This window comes from Myxine glutinosa, chromosome 2 (genome assembly GCF_964187855.1).
Source record: "Myxine glutinosa chromosome 2, kmMyxGlut1.1, whole genome shotgun sequence".
In the NCBI taxonomy this organism is placed as follows: domain Eukaryota; kingdom Metazoa; phylum Chordata; class Myxini; order Myxiniformes; family Myxinidae; genus Myxine; species Myxine glutinosa.
This window is the reverse complement of record NC_136262.1, coordinates 90096621-90121701: the sequence shown is the minus strand read 5'-3', so window position 1 is coordinate 90121701 and position 25081 is coordinate 90096621. Positions and strand designations below refer to the sequence as shown.

The following is a 25081-nucleotide window of genomic DNA, read 5'->3' as shown; positions in this document are numbered from 1 at the left end:
TGAGGAGCTCAGGTGTGCCGAGGAAGGACTTCGCACGACGGAGGATGCCCAGTCGGCGACTGGCTTTGGAGGCCAGCTTGGAAATGTGGTTTTCCCAAGAAAGATCATGGCAGAGAGTGACCCAAAAGCTTGAGCGACAGAACTTCTTGGAGAGGATTGTTGAGAAAGTAGATGGGAGGGTTTTCCAGTCGGTCCTTTCGGAGAGACATTGTAAGAGTGTGAGATTTGTCAGGATTGAAAGACATGTTCCACTTGTTTGACCAGTCTGTGATTTTGTCCAGGTCTGCAGAGAGTGAGGAGGCTGCAGACTGCCGATCTGAGGGATGAGGAATGGAGCGGCAGATAGTGGAGTCATCAGCAAAGTGATAGAGAGGATTTTCCAGAGAGTCAGAGAGATCATTGATGAAGACCAGAAATAGCACAGGGCCCAGAACACTACCTTGGGGAACTCCAGCCAGAACAGGAAGGGGAGATGAGAGAAATCCATTCAGGGCCACACGTTGCCTACGACCAGAGAGGAAGTCCGCAAGCCATGAGTGGAGATTTCCATGAATACCATAGGAGGAGAGTTTGGTGAGCAGAGCTGGATGCTAAACCGTATCGAAGGCACGTGATATGTCAAGTAAGACAGCTCTGATTTCCTGTTTGGCATTGAGGACCTCCATCCATTGTTGAGACAGTAGAAGCAACATGTCCAGAGTAGAATGACCTGGTCTGAATCCAAATTGATGATCAGAGATGAAGCCATTGGAGAAGAGGAAGGATTTGATATCCGAAGCAATGATGGATTCCATGACTTTGCTGATAATTGGAAGCAGGCTGATTGGTCTGTAGTTGCAAGGATCTGTTTTTGCACCTTTTTTGTGTAAAGCGGTAATGTTTGCTGATTTCCAAGATGCTGGCAGATGACCTTGAGCAAAAGAGAGGGTGAAAAGAACAGAGAGAGGGTGAGATAGAGCGGCAGAGCAGGATTTTAGGACACGTGGGCTGATACCATCTGGTCCAGTTGCAGAATCAGAGTCGAGGTTTGATAAAAACTTCTCCACCTTGTCAGGAGAGAAGGACACAGAGTCCAGGAGCAGTTGGGTTCGACTGGGAAAGGTGGGAACAGAGAGATGGGTTTGGGACACAAGATTTTGAGGCAAACACAGAGTTGAGGCATTCGGCTTTGTCACGTGCGGTGTCAACTGTGTAGCCATTTGAGGTAAGGGAGGGGATGGAGGGGGAACAAACACCAGAAACGGATTTGACCAGACGCCACCAGGATTTGGAGGAAGGAGACAGGTTTGAGAGTTCAATCTTGAGTGTGGAGAGATAGTGCTTCCTGGCACTCCTGAGGGTAGACACACACTTGTTCTGAGCTTGGTGGAAGAAACTGAGATTGCCTTCAGTTGGATTTGCCTTCCAAGAGGCAAAGGCAAGTTGTTTCAGGGCAACTGCCTCACCACAAAATTCAGTGTACCATGGACGGGAGGAAGGAAGGGTAAGACAACTGAAGACGAGATGGGATAAATCTGTGCATGAGAGAGAGCAGTTTGCTTTGGAAGAATTCCCAGGAAGAATTGATGTCGGAGGCATTAGAGATGGGAGACCAGTCCAGATGATTGATGGCTGCTTGCAGACCGTGCCAGTTGGCCTGTGAAATGCCAGACTCGTCGGCGCTGAGGAGGCTCTCTGAGAATGGCCAGAGAGATGTCCACTTTAACAAGCACATGATCAGAAGAACCGATTGGAGCAGAAGAAGAGCAGCAGACATTTGCAGGGAAGTTAGTCATAACCAAGTCCAGAAGAGAAGATACTCCATTGACTGAGATCCGGGTCGGGAAATTGACAGATTGTGTCAGTCCCAATGAGTCGCAGAAGTCCTTTGCTGAGGTGCCATGGCTGGTGAGAGATGAACCCACACCCAGCCAGCTGGCATGATGACAGTTGAAGTCGCCACATATGAAGAAGAGAGAGTATGGATGAGTTGATAGAAGTTGGTCCATGTTGTCCGACAGCGAAATATAAATGGAGTCATCACTGTTTGGAGGACGGTACAGAACACACATGAACAAAAGGTGGGAGCGGAGAGGAAGCCGTAGCCAGAGGTACTCCTGGGGGTGGGGTGGAGAGAGGGCAGTGCAGGGAGAGTGAGGAAGAGTTTTTGATAAGGATAGCCACCCCACCACCAGGACGAGGCTCAGGTCTATCGTACCGGAGGAGGGAGTAACCAGGAAGAGATATTAAGGAATCGGAGACATCTTGAAGGAGGAAAGTTTCTGTTAAGCAGATCAAGTCTGGATTGTCAGAAGCAACCTGAATGGAGAGATCAATCAGGTTTGAGCGAAGGCCCCGGATGTTTGAGGTCCATACCGTTAATGAGGAGAGAGGGGGAGCATCCGGTGCAGGACAGGACAGGGGAGGGGAGGGGAGGGGTAGGGTCAGATGAAGGAAGAGCAGTTGATAAATGTGTCAGAGATTACAGAAGCGTTACAAGAAAGGGAAGGATGAGGAGGACGAAAGGTTTGATGGTGATGGGATGAGGCACAGTGAGGGGTTGTTTGAGGGGGGGGGGGCAGAGGAAAGTAGAAGGTTGGAGGAGGTGGAGGTATGACATAGAAGGGAGACGAAGTGGGGAGGAGGCAGCTTTGAGAAGGAGGAGGGATGGTTGGGGGGGAGATTTGAAGGGGAGGGGTTGGGGGAGAGTTTTGAATGGGAGGGGCAAGGGGGGAGTTTAGGAGGGGAAGGGCAAGGGGGGAGTTTAGGAGGGGAAGGGCAAGGGGGGAGTTTAGGAGGGGAGGGGCAAGGGGGGACATTTGGAGGGGAGGGGCAAGGGGGGACATTTGGAGGGGAGGGGCAAGGGGGGACATTTGGAGGGGAGGGGCAAGGGGGGACATTTGGAGGGGAGGGGCAAGGGGGGACATTTGGAGGGGAGGGGCAAGGGGGGACATTTGGAGGGGAGGGGCAAGGGGGGACATTTGGAGGGGAGGGGCTAGGGGGGATTTGGAGGGAAGGGGCAAGGGGGGACATTTGGAGGGGAGGGGCAAGGGGTGAGTTTAGGAGGGGAGGGGCAAGGGGGGAGTTTAGGAGGAGAGGAGCAAGGGGGGAGTTTAGGAGGGGAGGGGCAAGGGGGGAGTTTAGGAGGGGAGGGGCAAGGGGGGAGTTTACGAGGGGAGGGGCAAGGGGGGTGTTTACGAGGGGAGGGGCAAGGGCGGAGTTTACGAGGGGAGGGGCAAGGGGGGAGTTTACGAGGGGAGGGGCAAGGGGGGAGTTTACGAGGGGAGGGGCAAGGGGGGAGTTTAGGAGGGGAGGGGCAAGTGGGGAGATTCGGAGGGGAGGGGCAAGGGGGGAGTTTAGAAAGTGGATGATTAATGAAAGATGAACATATATAACGAATTGGGTTTGTTGTGATTTTCAAGTTTGCGATTCGTTTAAGAACGATGGAGGAGGGATGGAATGAATCAGAATTTAGAACATGGAGTGACTTGGAATCATAAGAGATTGAAATTTTTTTTAAATGGAATGAGTTGAAGAGGGAATTGAAAGGAGCCTTTTAAATAAGAAGAAAAACAGCATGTTGTAATAAACCACTGAATAAAACACTGAAGGGGAAAGTTTAAACTTTTTTTTTTTTTTTTTTTTTTGTATAGAAGATCGAGTCTCGTGAAAGAGCAAACATTAATCACACAAAGACAAACAGACACATAAAACAAATAACATCGGGAGCGGTAGACAAGATGGGGAGAGAGGGGGAAGGACACAAACACAACATTTGAGAGCAGGGACCGAGAGACATGGAGACATCGAGAGATCTGTGGGAGGGAGAGGGCTTTGGGGGGGAGGCATGTGAAGGGGGGGGGGGTGGGAGAGGTATAAACATATGGAGACTGCCAGGACTTCCAGGAAAGAAGCTGGAATTTCAAACAAGGTGGATCTGGGGTGAATTAGTGGGGGTAGAAAAGATCAAGGTTTTGGATGGGGGAAGATAAGAGATGGTGGTGAACAGCTGTTTTAAAGACCTGGAGGGAGGAGTGGGATTGAAGGGAGTGAGGGAGTTTGTTCCAGAGGCGGGGGAAAAGAGGAATGAAAGAGTGAAGGTGAGCAGAGAGCCGAGATTTCGGCAGTTTAACCATCAGAGGGTTGCTGGCAGATCTTGTGCGACCTGTAGGAATATTTGGGGGACAGAGCACAGAGAGAGCTGGGGGAGCAAGGCCGGAGAGGAGTCGCTAGAAGACAGAAAGACCACCTACCTGCCTGCGGTGAGTGAGTGAAAGGCCCTCAGAGATAGCTTCATCGCGGGAGATTCCAATGATTTTGAAAGCTTTGGATTCAACAGCGTGAAGCCGAGCCAGGTGTGAGGCAGGAGCACCAGCCCATAGGGGAGAACAGTATTCCATTGAGCTGCGGATGAAAGCCTTGTATGTGGTGAGGAGCTCAGGTGTGCCGAGGAAGGACTTCGCACGACGGAGCATGCCCAGTCGGCGACTGGCTTTGGAGGCCAGCTTGGAAATGTGGTTTTCCCAAGAAAGATCATGGCAGATAGTGAGACCCAAAAGCTTGAGCGACAGAACTTCTTGGAGAGGATTGTTGAGAAAGTAGATGTTAGGGTTGTCCAGTCGATCTTTTCGTAGAGACATAGTAAGAGAGTGAGATTTGTCAGGATTGAAAGACATGTTCCACTTGTTTGACCAGTCTGTGATTTTGTCCAGGTCTTCAGAGAGAGGAGGCTGCAGACTGCCGATCTGAGGGAAGAGGAATGGAGCGGCAGAGAGTGGAGTCATCAGCAAAGAGATAGAGAGGATTTTCCAGAGAGTCGGAGAGATCATTGATAAAGACCAGAAAAAGCACAGGGCCCAGCACACTGCCTTGGGGAACTCCAGCCTGAACAGGAAGGGGAGATGAGAGAAATCCATTCAGGGCCACACGTTGACTACGACCAGAGAGGAAGTCCGCAAGCCATGCGTGGAGATTTCCATGGATACCATAGGAGGAGAGTTTGGTGAGCAGAGCTGGGTGCCAGACCGTATCGAAGGCACGTGATATGTCAAGGGAGACAGCTCTGATTTCCTGTTTTGCATTGAGGACCTCCATCCATTGTTGAGACAGCAGAAGCAGCATGTCCAGAGTAGAGTGACCTGGTCTGAAACCAAATTGATGATCAGAGATCAAGCCATTGGAGAAGAGGAAAGATTTCATATCCGAAGCAATGATGGATTCCATGACTTTGCTGATAATTGGGAGCAGGCTGATTGGTCTGTAGTTGCAAGGATCTGTTTTTGCACCTTTTTTGTGTAAAGCGGTAATGTTAGCTGATTTCCAGGATGCTGGCAGATGACCTTGAGCAAAAGATAGGGTGAAAAGAACAGAGAGAGGGTGAGATAGAGCGGCAGAGCAGGATTTTAGGACCCGTGGGCTGATGCCGTCTAGTCCAGTTGCAGAATTTAAACAGAACAAACAGAACTGTTAGCTTGAAAGTTTGAAAGCAGCCATGTTAGCTTGAAAGCCGATTTAAAAAAAAAAAAAAAAAAACCCTTCTCCGAAACTGCTTCACGGATCGATGTGAAACCTGTCACGGTAAAAATGTGATACTTGAGAACAGCTGAAGGGATTGAAATCAAACTTGTTTATTTTTAGTACAGTCAATGGGGGCATCTACCAATTCATGGGCTAGGACTACATGGAGACATATTGGCGACGCAGGCGCATTGCTCTAGTTTTTTATTATTTAATGGCCATAATTATTCCACCGTTTTTGTGGGGTTGGCTGGGAGGACATTTTGGCCGTCGTCCTTCACGGAGCGGTTTGCTAGGCCTGACATTCGACTCAGTAATTGTGGCAGGAATTTGGAATTTGTTCACGGTTCTGGCGATAGCTCGCCTACTCTCGGCGAAGGACACCTTGGTTTGTTTAACATACACCAACTAATGGCAGCAGACAGGACACAGTTTAACATCCATCTGAGGGACGTCATGCACAGATTGATGAATCGCCCTGCCAGTGAAACACCAGGATGACAGTTTATAGCTGTGTCGGGATTCAAATCGAGACTAGACAGCTTAAAGGCAGGTGTGTGGACCGCTCGGCCATCCTGCCAGCCCTAAACTTTGGAGTCTTTTTATAGAAGATATTGAGGCTCGTGGAAGAGCAATGGGAGGGTGATTTTGATGTTCTTGGATTCCATACAAAAATGCTGCGGAAATGCATGAGTATATTGTGCTTTGATCACAAGAAAAAGCATCGTACCCCATTGTGTTCGAGGAAGTTGAGTCCGCCAAGGTCAACGGCAGTCTTTGTCCAATGTCAAGTCCTATGTAGGCTGCTGCCTGTGTGCATGTAATTACCTGATGTGTGTGCCGGATGCTTCTGTAGAAAATGTGAATGTTAATCTATCGGGATGTTATGAATCAATGATTGTCAAACTACCTGAATGTTTCTAAAGTACCATTAGTAGTAATATATTTTAGGTGGTAAGGCTCCAGTAAAAGCTGCCATGTACCAATTCGCTCAATGACTTAACATTTATGAAACAGTATATATATATATATTAGCCATTGAGGATGTGTGGCTGATAGATGCTCCTGTAGGAGTTGATGTGCCCATTGTATTCATATTGATCAGTTATACATTTCTTCATACGATCGAGTAAAACGTACTGAGTAATATTTGGATGAAAAATTAAAATGGTACTGCTTTTTCATGTTTGCATTGTGTGCCATTGATCAACTATGCCAATTATCCAAACATTGGATTCTGTTCATTTGGTTTTGGACACAATGCCTCTCGCATATTTGATGACCTGTACTGTGATGCACCCATCACCTTTGCAGCAAGATCTTTCACAGGCAAATTTCACTTCTTCAATTGCTTTGCAACATGGAGGTAATCCTGGACAAAGGCTGACAGAGCCCCATGGAATCGAGCTGTCCAAAGCCAGTGGGGGGTAGGGGGTGGGGTGGAATAAAACGGCAGGTGTCGAGTGCAGTAGCAGATGTATTGCTGCGACTGGCAAAGACGTACTCGCCCCCAATGCTTCAGCCAATTAATGCTCATTGTGACCGAGTGTTTGGTGTGTCCGATGGCCTGAATGCACCTGGCTTGTGTGCCGTACTGCATATGCCAGCATTGGGTACATAAATGGCAAACGCTACTGACTTAGCGAAGACGTGATTTTGATTCTTATGCTTTGCTTTTATGATACACTTTATCTTTTCGAAGTCTTGAATATGCAGTTCTTGAAATGTTTTGAAATTTCAGCACAGGTTGGTGGTGTGGGGAGTGCTGATTTGAATGAGATGTAATATGTAGACATTTATATATTGGGCAGGGACTGGTATTTATATATTGGACAGATAGACCTTTTGAATTTTGCAATGTGTATAAAGTAATGCAAACAAAACTAGGAAGTAGCCCAAAACGGAATGCTTATCTGTGTTCGCTTAGTACTCAAACTACACTTGAAGAAAACAAGAGCTAAAAAGATATATATTTGTATGTTTTATGTACTCAATATTCCCATAAAAAAAGGTTTGTTGAAGATTTGGTGACAAAAGCTAAGGTGGTTAAGAAAAAAAAAAGTTTTAGCCTGAACAGACACTGAATGTGTGCGTGCGTGCGTACGAGTGTTGTCCTCCATGACTCCCAAACCATGAAACGTAGTAGCCCGAAACCTTGCATGCATACTAAGCTCCAGCGGAGTGCATGAGTGAAAACTGGGTATTTGGGTAAATTTAAACATCTCTTTTGAAGATGATTAACAGGGTGCTCATGAAAAAAAAACGTTGCCCTTGGTTAGCCCAGTTTCCCCTCGCAGGGGTCTTAAGCAGCCATTTTGTTTCAGCCTGCTCAAAAATGCCTTGCCTTGGAACTGTCCTCATGGAATAATTAAAGTATATAATCAAAATCTGTTTTCGGATTTGAGGATCATAAGTCGTAAACTAAATAAGTGTCAAAATATGAAATGAAATCTGAAAAATTTAAAGAAATAAGTGATTCTTATACCCACGCCTATTTATTTAAGCAAGGTTGTGAGCCCTCCTGCTCCATATTTACACAAGAAAATACAACTACATAATTAGTCGGGAGCCTGGGGAATTCCTGAGATTTTTTTTTTTTAACTTATTTAAGAAGTTATGTAACTTGCACTTTAAAGTTGTATGAAATGTATACTTTTGCACACTCAACATCACCTCTGAGTTTATGCACGTTTTAAAAACTAAAAACAACTCCTTAAACTGAAAAAAGCACCTTTTCATTACAATGATTTCATTACATTACAATACAATTACTTTTCATTACATTGTCTCCAATGGCTTGATCTCTGATCATCAATTTGGATTCAGACCAGGTCACTCTACTCTGGACATGCTGCTTCTCCTGTCTCAACAATGGATGTCTCAACAATGGATGGAGGTCCTCAATGCCAAACAGGAAATCAGAGCTGTCTCCCTCGACATATCACGTGCCTTCGATACGGTCTGGCACCCAGCTCTGCTCACCAAACTCTACTCCTATGGTATCCATGGAAATCTCCATGCATGGCTTGCGGACTTCCTCTCTGGTCGTAGTCAACGTGTGGCCCTGAATGGATTTCTCTCATCTCCCCTTCCTGTTCAGGCTGGAGTTCCCCAAGGCAGTGTGCTGGGCCCTGTGCTTTTTCTGGTCTTTATCAATGATCTCTCCGACTCTCTGGAAAATCCTCTCTATCTCTTTGCTGATGACTCCACTCTCTGCCGCTCCATTCCTCTTCCCTCAGATCGGCAGTCTGCAGCCTCCTCACTCTCTGAAGACCTGGACAAAATCACAGACTGGTCAAACAAGTGGAACATGTCTTTCAATCCTGACAAATCTCACACTCTTACTATGTCTCTCCGAAAAGATCGACTGGACAATCCTCCCATCTACTTTCTCAACAATCCTCTCCAAGAAGTTCTGTCGCTCAAGCTTTTGGGTCTCACTATCTGCCATGATCTTTCTTGGGAAAACCACATTTCCAAGCTGGCCTGCAAAGCCAGTCGCCGACTGGGCATCCTCCGTCGTGCGAAGTCCTTCCTAGGCACACCTGAGCTCCTCACCACATACAAGGCTTTCATCCGCAGCTCAATGGAATACTGTTCTCCCCTATGGGCTGGTGCTCCTGCCTCACACCTAGCTCGGCTTCACGCTGTTGAAACCAAAGCTTTCAGAATCATTGGAATCTCCCGCAATGAAGCTATCTCTGAGGGCCTTTCACTCACTCACCGCAGGCAGGTAGGTGGTCTTTCTGTCTTCTACCGACTCCTCTCCGGCCTTGCTCCCCCAGCTCTCTCTGTGCTCTGTCCCCCAAATATTCCTACAGGTCGCACAAGATCTGTCAGCAAGCCTCTGATGGTTAAACTGCCAAAATCTCGGCTCTCTGCTCACCTTCACTCCTTCATTCCTCTTTTCTCCCGCCTCTGGAACAAACTCCCACACTCCCTTCAATCCCACTCCTCCCTCCAGGTCTTTAAAACAGCTGTTCACCACCATCTCTTATCTTCCCCCATCCAAAACCTTGATCTTTTCTACCCCCACTAATTCACCCCAGATCCACCTTGTTTGTAATTCCAACTTCTTTCCTGGTCGTCCTGGCAGTGTCCATATGTTTTATGCCTCTCCCACCCCCTTTCCCATGCCTCCCCCCAAAGCCCTCTCCCTCCCACAGTTCTCTCGATGTCTCCATGTCTCTCGGTTCCTGCTCTCAAATGTTGTGTTTGTGTCCTTCCCCCTCTCTCACCATCTTGTCTACCGCTCCCGATGCTTTTTGTTTTATGTGTCGGTTTGTCGGTTTGTCTTTCTGTGTGATAAATGTTCGCTCCTTCACGAGCCTCGATGTTGTATACAAAAAAATAAAATAAAAATGAAAATAGTCATTATTGGATTCTGTCCTTTTGTCAAGATATCCAGGGGTGTGTTCAGTTAACAAGCAGCTAGCTAGCACTAGCCAAGCTGGCTGTGCCTTAATGGTTATGAATGGAGTGCTTGCCTGAGTGCTTCAGCCACTTGGCGAGCGCTCTTAAAGAAACTTGGTAAAGGAACACACATTACAGATTCATTACATGGCGATGATAAACATCTAGACCATGACTTATTTCAGTCACATCGATTAATTCGTCCTTCAAAGGAGCCGATTTTGACACGTGGCAAGTTAGTGGCGACAAATTTTTTTTTTCCCAAACGTGGTTAGAAACTTTATTCAATGTCAGTCAAACAAAATACACCAGAATACTGGCAGTCGTTCATTGACGAGTAATAAGGAGGTTCCAAGTAATACAACTTCAAACTCGGTGATTGTGGTGACGCGATATTAAATACGTAATGATCCATGTAAAGAATTCCCTTTTGCTTTTATGAGCTGGTGAAGAGGACAGAGTTGGGGTTTGGAAGGAGTCTTGATGCCACATGGAAAAACATGCAACATTGCATCAACATTGCATGGTCCTGAAGCTCTAAGGATTAAAAAAAAAAAAAAGCTATAGCGAGATAGTCTAACAACGGCGTAGCCGGGCTTGTTTGATGGTTTAGTTGAAGAGGATAGTATGACCTGGGTGGGGATACCAGTTCGCAGTTAGAAAATAATGTAAATATAATTTTTTCCAATAAATTCCACATTCCTGTGCCACCTTCAATCGAACGTCAGGCATTGACCGCAGGTTCGTGAAGGGCTTGGACAAAAACGTACCGATCAATGGCGAAACTGCAAATGGGGAATCCGCAAATGTCACTAATGGAAACCCTTGTCATTTCCTCATTCTGCTTTAAACTCTATCTCTATTTTCATTCCAAACAGCATTATTCATCATTCCAATCACAAATTAGTACAATAGTATTTATATATCAAAATATAATGTTAAATCACGATTGTATTGAGATATTATAAAACCAGCGAACCATCATCTGTTCACTTCCGGATTCAGAAGCAAGGTCCGTGTCGATCGCATTTCAAAATCATAATTGTATTGAGAAATTTCTGTAACCTCCTGCATACCTTATGACACCTGCTGGGGACCCCAAAACGTTACACAGAAGGTTATTGTCCCCCGTCGAACCGCGGAGCGAAAGGGGGACTATGGTTTTCCCCTCCGTCCGTGTGCGTGCGTGCGAACGTGTGTGCGTGCGTAAGCGAAGGACCAAATTCTAATTTGGTGTGTGGGTGCAACCCACGTCAAAATCCAAAATGACCGCCGCCATGCACGTCTGACGCCATGTATGTCTGAACCTTGTGAGCGGAATATCTTGAAAAATAAGCGAGGTACCAACTTCTAATCTGGTGTGTGGGTGTATCTACGCATAAGGAAGAACGCTATTGAAAATTGGGTCGCCACGTCAAAATCCAAGATGGCCACCGCCATGTATGTCTGAACCTTGAGCGGAATATCTTGAAAAATAAGCGAAGTACCAACTTCTAATCTGGTTTGTGGGTGTATCTACGCATAAGGAAGAACCCTATTGAAAATTGGGTCGCCACGTCAAAATCCAAGATGGCCGCCTTGCATCTTCCACTTTGTCAACTCGCATCACTTCAACGACGGGGGACCTAGGCGTAACGCTTGTTATACTTCCTTTTCGTAAAATATGCAACTGTAATGGTTACTAAACGCTGTTAGTGGTAGCTCAGATTTTGGAAAAGAGGATAACACAAACCATGCCATACCACATGGCACATACCTTTGAATACAATCCAAGAAAAAGCCCATGTTCATTAGTGAAATCGGGAACATACAAACACTTTGTGTTTGTGAGTGACTTATTTGTTTCCTTTGCCACCTAAGGTGGACAGAAGTTGTGTTTTCACCTCTGTCTGTCTAAGTAGTATATATCTCAAAACGTTTTGGACGGATTTGGTGGACAAGTTGGGTGTGTGACAAGGACGAATTGATTCGATTTTGGTGAACATACGGATCCGGATAAGATAATTTTTAAGCGGTAAAGCGGCTTCAATATTTGGCTATGTCCGTCCGACCATAAATAATGACGAACCTTTCTAACACCATGTTTAATTCTAAAGGGGAACCAATTCTAAAGGCTAATTCTAATGGGTTCTAACGGGTAATTATAAAGGGTAATTCTAAACTATTCTAAAGGATAATTGGAATGAGTTTGGTTCATTTCTCGGCTCTGCCTATTTCATATTAAAAATACCCAAACCGAGCCACCCACTTCCTTCAGACACGGGTGCGATTGTTTGTTTTTTTTGTTTGTTTTTATTATAATTTTTTAGTGACTCCACCATCGAGACATAGGCCCAAAATGACATATAGCCTGATGTTTCCAAAAGTTGTGGATTCCTTACGACTTGTGACAAAACTAGGTGGATGAATTGCCTCGGTGATAAAAACGAGCTAATTCGATTTTGGTTCCGGTCTGGATCCAGATCTTGTTTTGTCGTTTTGTAGCATTCTGTTTAGTAATTGCCAGGGTTGTGTGTATACTGCTCCTTGTCACCCGAGACCCTGTGTCTGTTTCTCCTCCTTTTGCCCCCCCCCCCACCACCCTCCCCTTCTGTATTTGGTGTTCTTAATCTTGCTCCATGCATTTTCTTACCTTCTGTATGGCTACGAAACCAAGATGGCAGAACTTTGTTTGCGATCTCTGGCATGCTGCAAGAACATGGCAGAACCACACGTGTGACCTCTGGTGCACAACATAGGTGAATCTACATGCGTGACCTTCAGCGAGGGACGTTCCCTGAAGTGGATGAGGTCAGGGCCACGGCTATAAAAAGCCAGCACACAGTCGAAGTGGTTGTGGTTCAGGTTGTAGTTCTAGCGCAGTTTGAGTTCCAGTCATGTTGATGGTGTGTGCCAGTCGTGGTTCAGTTCTAATGGAGGAAGATTGGTTGGAGTGCGAGTCGAACTAAGTAGAGTACTGCCAGTGTGCAGAACGAGCCACAGGACCGTTCACCGTGGGTCAGTTCAGGTGTCCTCATGCGAAACGCACTCGTTCTTCAAGGGAAACCCTCATAATCTTCACCTCACCATCTCTTCTCTTTTATTCCCGTCACGAGTCTGTGTGAATGAGACTTTAGATTGAGTTAGATGATCATTCTCTGTATTGACTAAGTGTTCAGTCATGTGTGCTGTCACTGTCCCCTTTCTTTCAGATCTGTATGAAATTATTATATTTTTGTCCTCATCCCTGTGGGTTTTTTTTTTTTAATCCATTAAAAAAAAAAATTCAAACCATACATTTTTTACATCAGCATTGTGGTTTTGACTTGTGGATTTGCTCTCCTGTGGGTAAATTACTGTTGAACTGAACTTGCGCCGAGCTTTGATATAGCTTACAGACCCAATTATTTGATTATTAACGCACCGCACAGTGCAGCTTACAGTATGTGTGAGTAGTAATGCATCCGCTCGGCATCCTGGGAGTTTATTGTCCCCCGTCGCACCGCAGAGCGAAAGGGGGACTATGGTTTTCCCCTCCGTGCGTAAGCGAAGGACCGAATTCTAATTTGTTGTGTGGGTGCAACCCACGTCAAAATCCAAGATGGCCGCCGCCATGTATGTCTGACGCCATGTATGTCTGAAACCTTGTGAGCGGAATATCTTGAAAAATAAGCGAAGTACCAACTTCTAATCTGGTGTGTGGGTGTATCTAGGCACAAGGAAGAACGCTATTGAAAATTGGGTCGCCACGTCAAAATCCAAGATGGCCGCCACCATATATATGTCTGAACCTTGTGAGCGAAATATCTTGAAAAATAAACGAACTACTAACTTCTAATCTGGTGTGTGGGTGTGTCTACGCATAAGGGAGAACACTATTGAAAATTGGGTCACCACGTCAAAATCCAAGATGGCCGCCTTGCGTCTTCCACTTTGTCAACTCATCACTTCACCGACGGGGGACTGAGGTGTAACGCTTGTCTCAGGTGGAATTGTCACCCGTTAGGGAGACCTGACTCCGTTGCAGTGTATTGCAAGCAAAAGCGTTGTTTTATGCTAGTATAAAGATGCTTCTCAGTGTGCTCGAACATGAAGAGATCAGGAAAATGTATAATTGTGTAACTGTGTAATGTCATGAAGGCCAGCGCAAGGGCACTAATGCTGAAGTGTCAGAGTAGGTTGATGGTGTGAACAGAGGCTTGAGGATGGATTGATGTGGCAGATGCATCATGTTCATTTGCTGTATTCTCTGCCCTTTTTCAGGTGAACGACTTCTTGTCTGGGCGCTCCCCCCTTACCCTTGCACTTCGTGTCGGTGATCATATGATGTTCGTTCAACTCCAGCTGTCCCCCCAACCCCATACGGGCCTTCGTCGCCGTCACTCTAATCCCCAGCTCCCCCATCGTTCGTCTGCCTCAAGCACTGGCCTATCTGTTCCTAGCTCTGCAGCTCTTACGGCCTGCAGCCATACGGCCTGCCAACAACGAGGTTCTGGAAAGAGCCCACAACGTGCCGGTTCGCAGGCACCATCCTGGCCAACCTCCCCAAAGCCATGCCTCGGAGGGGTGGCACAAGTATGTCAAATTCTTCCTAATTACTTGTAAGCCCTCATGCAATGCGGGGATTAGCTTCCTGGAAAATGGTGCCTCTGGTAAATTGCGCACGCTTAAAATCTTATTAGATGGATAAATGTAGATAGAGGAAATGGTCGCAGAACATAAAATACATGCAAATATTACCTGTAAACCTTCATCCAACGTCGGGGTTAGATTCCTGGAAAATGGCACATTTGGCAAAACCGTGTTGCGCAAGCATAATATAAATAAATAAATAAAAACCCACCTTTAGAGGCCATTTTTCCCCGCAAAGCGGGGGTTGGCCTTTTTCGGGGACCGTGGTTGTTGTTGTTTTTTTTTGGTCCCCTTTTTGAAGCAATGTTTTACGGCCGGGATGCCCTTCCTGCCGCCAACCCTTTTTGTCGCCTTTTTACGACAAGCGGGGAATTACCAGGGAACTGGTACTCAATTAGCCGACCTCGGAAGGATGACAGGCTGAGTCAACCCCCCTGGCGTTAATTCAGCGATCGACCGGGATTCGAACCCAGGATCCTTGGATCCTAAGCTGGCACCCTAGCCGCTAGCCCAACACCAGGCTTATTATGCGCAAGCATAATATCTTGTGGGATAAATGGGTAGAGGGGAACGTGGCCGCGGAACATAGCATAATACTTTTTATTATTTTTATGCCTCTGCCGACGAAGTCGACTGAGGCATTATGTTTTCAGGTTGTGTGTCCGTCTGTCCATCCGTGATGGGTTTTCGTTTCCGTGATAACTTGAGAATGGCTGAAGGGATCTTAGTCAAACTTGGTGCAGGTATGTATAATGAGGTAAAGATGAACTGATTAGATTTTGGGGTCGTGAGGTCAAAACCCAAAGGTGGGAGGTCATGTTAGGTAAAAGTCCTGTTACCGCGATAACCTGTGAATCAGTGATGGGATTCTGACCAATGTTGGTCCAAGTTTGTATTATGATGCAAAGATTAACTGATTGGATTTTGAAGACAAGAGGTCAAAGGTCAAAATCTCTAATAGGTTCATAACTTGAGAATGGCTGAAGGGATCCAATTCAAACTTGGTACAGATATGTATAATGAATGAGGTAAAGATCAAATGATCCTATTTTGGGGTCAAGAGATCAAATGTCAGATGTCTTGTCGGGTAAAAATTGTGTTGCTGAGCGACCTTGTGAACCAGTCATGGGATTTTCACCAAACTTGGTATAATTACAGTGCATTCAGAAAGTATTCAGACCCCTTCACTTTTTTCACATTTTGTTATGTTGCAGCCTCATGCTGAAATCGTTTAAATTCATTTTTTCCCTCATCAATCTACACTCAATACCCCATTAGGACAAAAACAAAACAGGATTTTAGAAAGTTTTGCAATTTTATTAAAAAGAAAAAACTGAAATATCACATTGACATAAGTATTCATACCCTTTGCTATGACACTTGAAATTTAGCTCAGGTGCCTCCCATTTCTCTTGATCATCTTTGAGATGTTTCTACACCTTGATTAGAGTCCACCTGTGGTAAATTCAATTGATTGGACATGATTTGGAAAGGCACACACCTGTCTATATAAGGTCTCACAGCTGACAAAGCATATCAGAGCAAAAACCAAGCCATGAGGTCGAAGGAACTGCCTGCAGAGCTCAGAGACAGGATTGTGTCGAGGCACAGATCTGGGGAAGCCTTCAAAAAAGAATTCTGCTGCATTGAAGGTTCCAAAGAGCACAGTGGCCTCCATAATTCTTAAATGGAAGAAGTTTGGAACAACCAGGACTCTTCCTGGAGCAGGCCGCCTGGCCAAACTGGGCAATCCGGGGAGAAGGGCCTTGGTACGAGAGGTGACCAAGAACCCGATGGTCACTCTGGCTGAGCTCCAGAGATCCTGTGTGGAGATGGGAGAAACTTCCAGATGGACAACCATCACTGCAACACTCCACTGATCTGGGCTTTATGGCAGAGTGGCAAGATGGAAACCTCTCCTCGATGAAAGCCCGCTTGGAGTTTGCAAAAAAGCACCTAAAGGACTCTCAGACTGTGAGAAACAAGATTCTGTGGGCTTTCATGTGTCTCACTGAGGAGAGCCTTCCGTCTGGCCACTCTGCCATAAAGCCCAGATCAGTGGAGTGTTGCAGTGATGGTTGTCCTTCTGGAAGTTTCTCCCATCTCCACACAATATCTGGAGCTCAGCCAGTGACCATCGGGTTCTTGGTCACCTCTCTTACCAAGGCCCTTCTCCCCCGATTGCTCAGTTTGGCCGGGCGGCCAGCTCTTGGAAGAGTCCTGGTTGTTCCAAATTTCTTCCATTTAATAATTATGGAGGCCACTGTGCTCTTGGGAACCTTCAATGCAGCAGAAATTTTTTTGTAGGCTTCCCCAGATCTGTGCGTCGACACAATCTGTCTCTGAGCTTTGCAGGCAGTTCCTTCAACCACATCGTTTGGTTTTTGCTCTGATATGCATTGTCAGCTGTGAGACCTTACATAGTCAGGTGTGTGCCTTTCCAAATCATGTCCAATCAATTGAATTTCCCACAGGTGGACTCCAATCAAGGTGTAGAAACATCTCAAAGATTATCAAGAGAAATGGGAGGCACCTGAGCTAAATTTCAAGTGTCATAGCAAAGGGTATGAATACTTAAATGTCAATGTGATATTTCAGTTTTTTCTTTTTAATAAATTTGCAAAACTTTCTAAAATCCTGTTTTCTCCTTGTCATTATGGGGTATTGAGTGTCGATTGATGAGACAAAAAATGAATTTAAATGATTTCAGCGTAAGGCTGCAATGTAACAAAATGTGAAAAAAGTGAAGTGGTCTGAATACTTTCTGAATGCACTGTATATACAAGTCAGGAGACGACGATGGTTCACGAGCGAGCAGTATTCAATGACAAAGGTCAAAACCGACATTGAAAATATATAAATAGGAATGTATAATCAGTTATGAGGTTAGTTAGCTACACAATACCGAAAATTCGGTTCGATTCCGACAACTTTGAAAATTTGACCTTTGTGACCATCAAAGGTCGATGATTCTGAAATTTGTTGGAAAACTTGTATTTCATGATGTATGTGATAATATAAGATCATGTACGACATTTCACCCTGTCAGGAAGAGAACAATGTAATAAAACCATCAAAAATCGACTTTTCTAAATTTTGTGACCTTGTGACCTTGACCTTCGGGCGAAAATGAAAAATCGAGCTCCGTGGGGCTCAACAGATGACATTGGCCTAACCAAATACCGAAACCCCTGTCAGATTCTACCAAACCCCTCAGAGAAGATGTAGCTGGAACTCGATTACCCCCTAAAAAGACATCTTTTTCGGGCGTGGCTCCGCCCAAAAATGGGCGCAATACGCCCACTCTGGGCAGGACACAACTAGATCATGATATCAACCTCCCATCCAAGTTTCATCAAGATCGAATGATATCATCGGGTAGTTATGCTGCAGACAGGCAGACACACACATGACGAATATAGTGGTCACTTGATAACTCGTGAACCAATTATGATACAAAGATAAACTGATTGGATTATGGCATCGATAGGTCAGAGGTCATGTCGGGTACAAATGTGATAACTTGAGAACAGCTGAAGGGATTTAAATCAAACTTGGTTCAAGTATGTATAATGACATAATGACATAATATAATGACATATCGGTCGACTTTGTGATGTTGAAGAGTGTCATTCTAGTTTTCCATAAAAACCTCAGAGGGACAATTTGTACCTGTATATAAATTTGTTGTGTGAGAGATGAATTGTTTGAGGCTGGGGGGATCACTGGCGATCTGAACTTGCACTTCCTGAACCTCCATATGCGATCACGTGTTTATGTAGCTTACACGCTTTCTCTCGTATGGCACACTCAACCACCGAGCCCTTGTTGTTCGCTTGATTTATTGATCCACACACTCGATAACCTCTCCTTTTTAATGAGAGAATTTCTCCAAGGAACTTGAGACACATTTGCACTGACTAGTCCGTAAGGTTTCACACTAGCGCGGATCTTATCCTCACTCGAACGAATGGTGCGTATGTTGGACTCGTTCACATGATACTCATGGCCGACTGACACTACACTCATCCCACCACGCAACTTGTCTAAAATCACAATTTTCTCTGCTAATGTCATAACCTTACAGGATTTCTTCACTCCACTACCACTTGGCGGGGCTTGACATTTTGGTTCCACATTATTATTTTGGTGCCTGCAGAGCCTTATTTAAGGGTGCAGTGTTCGGCTAAATAACGTCAAGTTAAATAAATCTCCTGGGCACAAGCTCACTCGACCGTGGGTCACATCGCCGTGTTCAAGTTTAATGCGCGTTCGGAAAATAAGCGTCGCATTTATTCCCACGCGTACCAACAAGTAAGCGTTATGAAGACCCATGTTGGATGATGGTTTACTGTGCTTTTGTACTTCTGAATTTTTTGCTTCCCATTTAAAACTTCAATTTGTGCACTAAAGATGATTATAATGAGGAATGACGCATCTCTGCTCAGATGCTGGATTGTGAAATATTTTCGTTTTTCTTTTCTCTGTAACCCCTTTGCAGCAGGGTGTCGGATCGGGCTGTGGAGCTCGAACCCGTAGACCTGGTGCTGTTATCGAAAGCTTTGTGAGCCACGCACCAGGTGTATTTTCTGGAACATTTTCAGGTATGGACTGTTTTAACAAGTGTGCCATCTGGAGTGTCTGCATGCATATGCCTTCCTGCTTTATTTTTGGAGTCAGATGGTGATAACTGATAAAGTACAGTCATTTTGAGATGTTGAGCATGAAATGGTACTCTTAAAGGCAGTTTCTGTGTGTATTTTTTTGCACTTTTCCCCTATTTTCCATCTGGCATGGCACAGAATTGCGTGTGCTTGATATTGTTGAGCACCATGGTTTAAAAAAACCAAGCTGGAACATTTTCTGAGAAAACTTTGTTTTTAGCTGTGACGAGCAGCTCTATGAGAGGACCGCGTTGTTGTTCTTGTTGTCGGGTGCCTTTTTGAATAGCGCATGCACATACACGGACGTGCGTTGGTATGAGGTAATAACATCGCGGACTAAAATCGCGATTTGTTTGAAGAAACCAGAATAAATTTAGCAACAAAGACAACATGAATGTTTTCATATCAATTTCGTTTCACAGAACTTGACACAAATTAGGTGTAATTATTGAATAGCGCATGTGCATACATTGCCTCATAAAAACATTGCCTCAAAAAGAGAACCATGACAATTAAAACTACATATGGGCAGGGTACAGCCCGAAGTGGAGATCTGTTTCTGAGGTTTGGTACATGGAATGTAGGGACAATGACAGGGAGATCAGGAGAAGTAGTGGAAGTATTGGTCAGAAGAAGAGTGGACATATGTTGTGTGCAAGAGACGAGATGGAAGGGAAGTGGTGTGAGAATGGTGAAGGGTAGGCAGGGACAGAAATACAAGTTTATGTGGCAAGGGTGCCTGGAGGGCATGAATGGTGTTGGTGTCCTGTTTTCTGAGGAGTTTGTAGACAGTGTAGACAGTGTGGTGAGTGTGACTAGAGTGAGTGATAGGTTGATGATGGTGAAAATGATGATTGGAAAGCTCTTGGTGAACGTCATCTCGGGATATGCTCCGCAGGTTGGTCGAAGCGATGAAGAGAAGGACAAGTTCTGGTGTGCGATAGAGAAGCTGATGGAAAACGTGAAAGATGAGGAAGTTGTTGTGGTAGGAGGAGACCTAAATGGACATGTGGGAAGGAGTATGGATGGTTTTGAGGGAGTTAATGGGGGTTACGGATATGGTGTGAGAAATGGAGAAGGTGAAAGGATTTTGGAGTTTGCTGATGGAGCTGATTTGTTGATTTGTAATACTCAGTTCCAGAAAGAGGCTAATAAGCGTGTTCCATACACGTCAGGTGGGTCGACGACAACCGTTGACTACCTGATGGTGTGTAGGCGAGATAGGGGGCACCTCCGGGACACAAAGGTGATCCCGGGGGAGGAGGCTGTTTCACAGCACCACTTGGTTGTCTGCGACATAAGGGTGAAAGGTGCGAGGAGAGCTCGGCGGGTGAAGTACCAACCGAGAATGAAGGTGTGGAGGTTGAAAGAGGTGACAGTAAGGGAGGCATTAAAAGAGAGGCTGAGTAGGGTCGAGGATGATGTGGTTGAGCTTGAAAGTGGTTGGATGTCAATGAAAGCTCGTCTGTTGGGAGCCGTTGGTGAGATGTGGATGGACAAAAGGACCACCGAGGCACTCGGAAACATGGTGGTGGGATGATGAAGTTGGAAAGAGGATTGACGAGAAGAGGAAGAAGTTCAAGGAGTGGCAGAAGGCGAAGGGTACGGGAGCAGAAACAGCAGAGCATGAAAGTTATAAGGCAGCCAGGAAGGCTGCAAAGAAAGAGGTAGCAAAGGCGCAGGAGGCATGCAGGAAAATGTTCGGAGAACGCTTGGATTCGGAAGAGGGTCAGAAAGCAGTATTCAGGATTGCAAAGCAGATAGCAAAAGAGAGGTATGATGTGATGGGGGTGAGTTGCTTGAAGGATGAAGTGGGACGAATCGTTGTCGACCCAGATGGAATTAAAGGAAGATGGAAAAGATATATGGAAATGCTGTTGAATACAGTGAATGAATGGGATGGCAACATAGAGAGTAACCCAGTTTTAGGACCGGCAGAGAAGATAACTGAGAAGGAAGTTGAGGAAGCGATAAAAGCAATGAAGGGTAGAAAAGCGGGAGGGCTGACGGGAGTTGTGGGAGATATGTTGAAGGCAGCAGGAAGTTGGGGTGTGAAGAGAATGACAGAGATCTGTAATCTGGTGGTGAAAGAAGGCCGCATTCCAGTGGATTGGGAACTGAGTACCCTCGTCCCTCTATACAAGGGGAAAGGTGACCCTCTGGAGTGCGGCTCGTACCGAGCGATAAAGTTATTGGAGCATGGAATGAAGGTATTGGAAAGGGTGTTGGAGAGGAGGATAAGGAAGAAAGTGAAGATCGACGAAATGCAGTTTGGATTTATGCCAGGAAGAGGAACGACAGACACGCTTTTCATTGTGAGGCAGTTGCAGGAGAAGTACATGGAGAAGAGGAAGAAGTTGTTTCTTGGGTTTGTTGATCTGGAGAAAGCATTCGATAGGGTTCCACACAAAGTATTGACATGGCCATTGAGGAAGTTAGGAGTGGAGGAATGGTTGATCAGAGTAGTGATGGCAATGTACAAAGGCAATGTACAAAAAAGCGCGCACAGCTGTAAGGACGAAGGACCGGAACAGTGGTGAGTTTGAGGTGAAGGTGGGAGTGCATCAGGGGTCGGTACTAAGTCCACTACTATTTGTAGCTGTGATGGAGGTGCTGGCTCAGAACGTAAAGGAGGGTTTACCGTGGGAGTTGTTGTATGCAGACGATCTGGTGTTGATTGCGGAAAGTATGGATGGACTGAAGGAAAAGATGAACAAGTGGAAGGAATGTATGGAGACAAAAGGTCTGAAGGTGAATATCGGTAAGACGAAGGTGATGGCAAGTGGTAAAGCATGTGGTGAGGTGTTAAGAACTGTGAAGTGGCCCTGTGCTGTGTGTAGGAAGGGTGTCGGAGTGAACTCCATTCAATGTACAATGTGCGCTGAGTGGGTTCATCAAAAATGTAGTGGTCTGAGAGGGTCATTAACCAGTGTGGCAGCTACATTCAAATGTAAGGTGTGCACAGAGGCAGCTGCAGATGGAGGAAATGTTGAGTTGGATCTTGGAGACGGCATGAATCTGGAAGGTGTGAAAACATTTTGATACCTCGGAGACATGCTGAATGGAGAAGGTGGATCAGACTCGGCAACGGTTGCTGGAGTGAGATGTGGATGGAAGAAGTTTCGGGAACTGAGTGGCGTGCTGATGATTATGGGAGTGTCGTTGAAGCTGAAGGGAAAGGTGTATGCTGCATATGTGAGAAGTGTTGTGATTTATGGGAGCGAGACATGGGTAATGAACGTAGAGCAGCAACGAAGGTTGGAAAGGGTGGAAATGCGAATGGTACGACGGCTCGCTGCTTACCTCCACGCATATGATCCTCTTTAGTCTTGCATGTGGAACCGACTTCCCCAGTATGTTCAGTCCCATTATATCCTCCAGGGCTTGAAAGCAGCTGGTCACCACTCCTTCAGGTGAAAGCAGCTGGTCCCCCATCCATACTCGTCATATCTTCTACCCAATGACCCCATTGATCTAATCCATAGTTTCTTAACCAGGGGTACCCGTACTCCCTGGGGGTACGAAACCTCCAAGCTGGGGGTACGAGACACGCCGCCCAAAAATAAATTTCAATTAAAAAATAAGGGTATTTAAAGAAAAGAAAAAAAAGAAGGGTTAAAATGTTTTTGTTTAAAAATTACAAGGGTTTGGGGTTCTTTTTAAAGAATAGTTTAGGACTTCAGGTGTTCATAATTATTTTATCTTTTAAATATATTTTTATTCAATTATTGGAAGATATTATATCATAAAAAGATATGAATGAGTGCTTACAATTTAAAAAATGACAACATGTATTTTCTGAAGTAATAACCATAAGTGTAGCTAACTTTAATTTTATGTCTTTTTATATATAAAGTCAAATCTGACTTACCATGTCCCAGAAACGGAGGTGGAATGACGACGACGACGTTCGTTAGTTTCACCCGTCTGACAGAAAAAGATGCAACTCAGCGACCGCAGTGCACACTGTGCAACACGGTATTTACAAATGCAAATCTCAAACCTTCAAGACTTAACGAGCATTTCAACATTCAGCATGGAGGTACAAATTCTGGGCCTGACTTCAACAGCTTGAAAATCAAGAGGGAACGATTTGATCGTGGCAGTACCCTGCCAATGCAAGGATTCATGCTCATTGAGAAGCCATTGTTGCAAGCATCTTATCAAATTCTTACAAGCATCTTATCAGCTTCACGCTGTTGAAACCAAAGCTTTCAGAATCATTGGAATCTCCCGCGATGAAGCTAACTCCGAGGGCCTTTCACTCACTCACTCACCGCAGGCAGGTTGGTGGTCTTTCTGTCTTCTATCGACTCCTCTCCGGCCTTGCTCCCTCAGCTCTGTCTGTGCTCTGTTCCTCAAATATTCCTACAGGTCGCACAAGATCTGCCTGCAACCCTCTTATGGTTAAACTGCCAAAATCAAGACTCCCTGCTCACCTTCACTCTTTCATTCCTCTTTTCTCCCCCGCCTCTGGAACAAACTCCCTCACTCTCTTCAATCCCACTCCTCCCTCCAGGTCTTTAAAACAGCTGTTCACCACCATCTCTTATCTTCCCCCATCCAAAACCTTGATCTTTTCTACCCCCACTAATTCACCCCAGATACACCTTTTTGAAATTACAACTTCTTTCCTGGAAGTCGTTGCAGTGTTCATATGTTTTATACCTCTCCCACCTCCCCCCAAGCCCTCCCCCTCCCATATTTCTCCCGATGTCCCTGCTCTCAAATGTTGTTTGTGTCCTTCCCCCTCTCTCCACATCTTGTCTACCGCTCCCCTTATTTTTGTGTTTTATGTGTCGGTTTGACTTTTTCTGTGATTAATGTTAGCTCTTTCCTGAGCCTCGATCTTGTATACAAAAAAAAAAAAAAAGTTGCTGTCTTGTGTGCCAAAAAAAAAGCCTCATACAATTGCTGAAGAACTGGTGAAACCTAGTGCACTAGAAATGGCAAAAGTAGTGTTGGGGACCGAGGCACAAAAGAAACTTCAACAGGTACCCTTGTCAAACGACATTATCCGTTCCAGGAATGGTGACATGAGTCGAGATATCTTGCAGCAGGTAATCGCAGACATCAAAGCTAGTCTGTCAAAGTGAGTCTTCAGTTGGATGAGTCAACCGACGTCAGTTTTTGTAGTCAGTTGTTGGTATTTGTGCGGAACGTGAAGGAGAAAGAAGTGATGGAAGAATTTTTGTTTTGTGAATCGCTGACAACAACCACAAAAACAATCGATGTGTTCAATCTCGTGAAAGATTTCTTCTTGAAGCATGGGATGACAACGTGTGTGGGTCAATTTGCACTGATGGAGCTCCTGCCCTGCCAGGAAACAAATCAGGCTTTGCTACCCTTGTGAAGAAGGAGATGTCCCATGTCACTGTCACGCATTGTGGGTTGCATCGTCATGCACTTGCCACGAAGACGCTGCCAGAACACCTGAAGAATGTTTTGTCAACTGCTGTGCGTGCAGTAAATTTTATCAGAGGACGAGCCCTGAATCACCGTCTCTTCAAAGTTTTTTGTGAATAAATTGGAGCTGAACATGGTGTTCTTCTTTTCCACACGGAAGTGAGATGGCTTTCCCGTGGCCGGGTGCTTACTTCGTGTCTTTGAACTGCACGAATAAATCGAGCAGTTTCTTAGAAAGCAGGACAGTGACATTGCTGACCACTTTGAAAATAGGGAGTACATTTTGTCCCTGGCATACCTGGCAGATATATTCACACCTCAACGATTTGAACACCTGCATCCAAGGAACAAGGGTGAACATGATCACTGCCAGGGAAAAGGGTGTCTGCCTTCACCCAAAAACTTCCATTTTGGATGCAGTGCATTGTGAATGGAAATTTTGCAAACTTTCGTAAACTTGATGAGGCTGCTAATGCAGAAAAATAACTATC

At 45.4% G+C, this 25081-nt stretch overlaps 1 protein-coding gene across 2 annotated transcripts in view; it reads left to right on the top strand.

Moving 5' to 3' along the window:
• The window catches only part of MIDN (midnolin), a 56417-nt gene that overhangs the window by 24713 nt on the left and 6623 nt on the right, over positions 1 to 25081 (top strand). The window contains exons 4-5 of one of the 2 annotated variants that reach the window (XM_068107795.2): positions 14152 to 14463; positions 19025 to 19124. In XM_068107795.2, coding sequence (XP_067963896.1) covers positions 14152 to 14463; positions 19025 to 19124 — 412 coding nt within the window. Of the gene's footprint in view, positions 1 to 14151; positions 14464 to 19021; positions 19125 to 25081 lie in introns of both variants that reach the window. The other variant, XM_068107794.2, reaches the window with a different exon arrangement.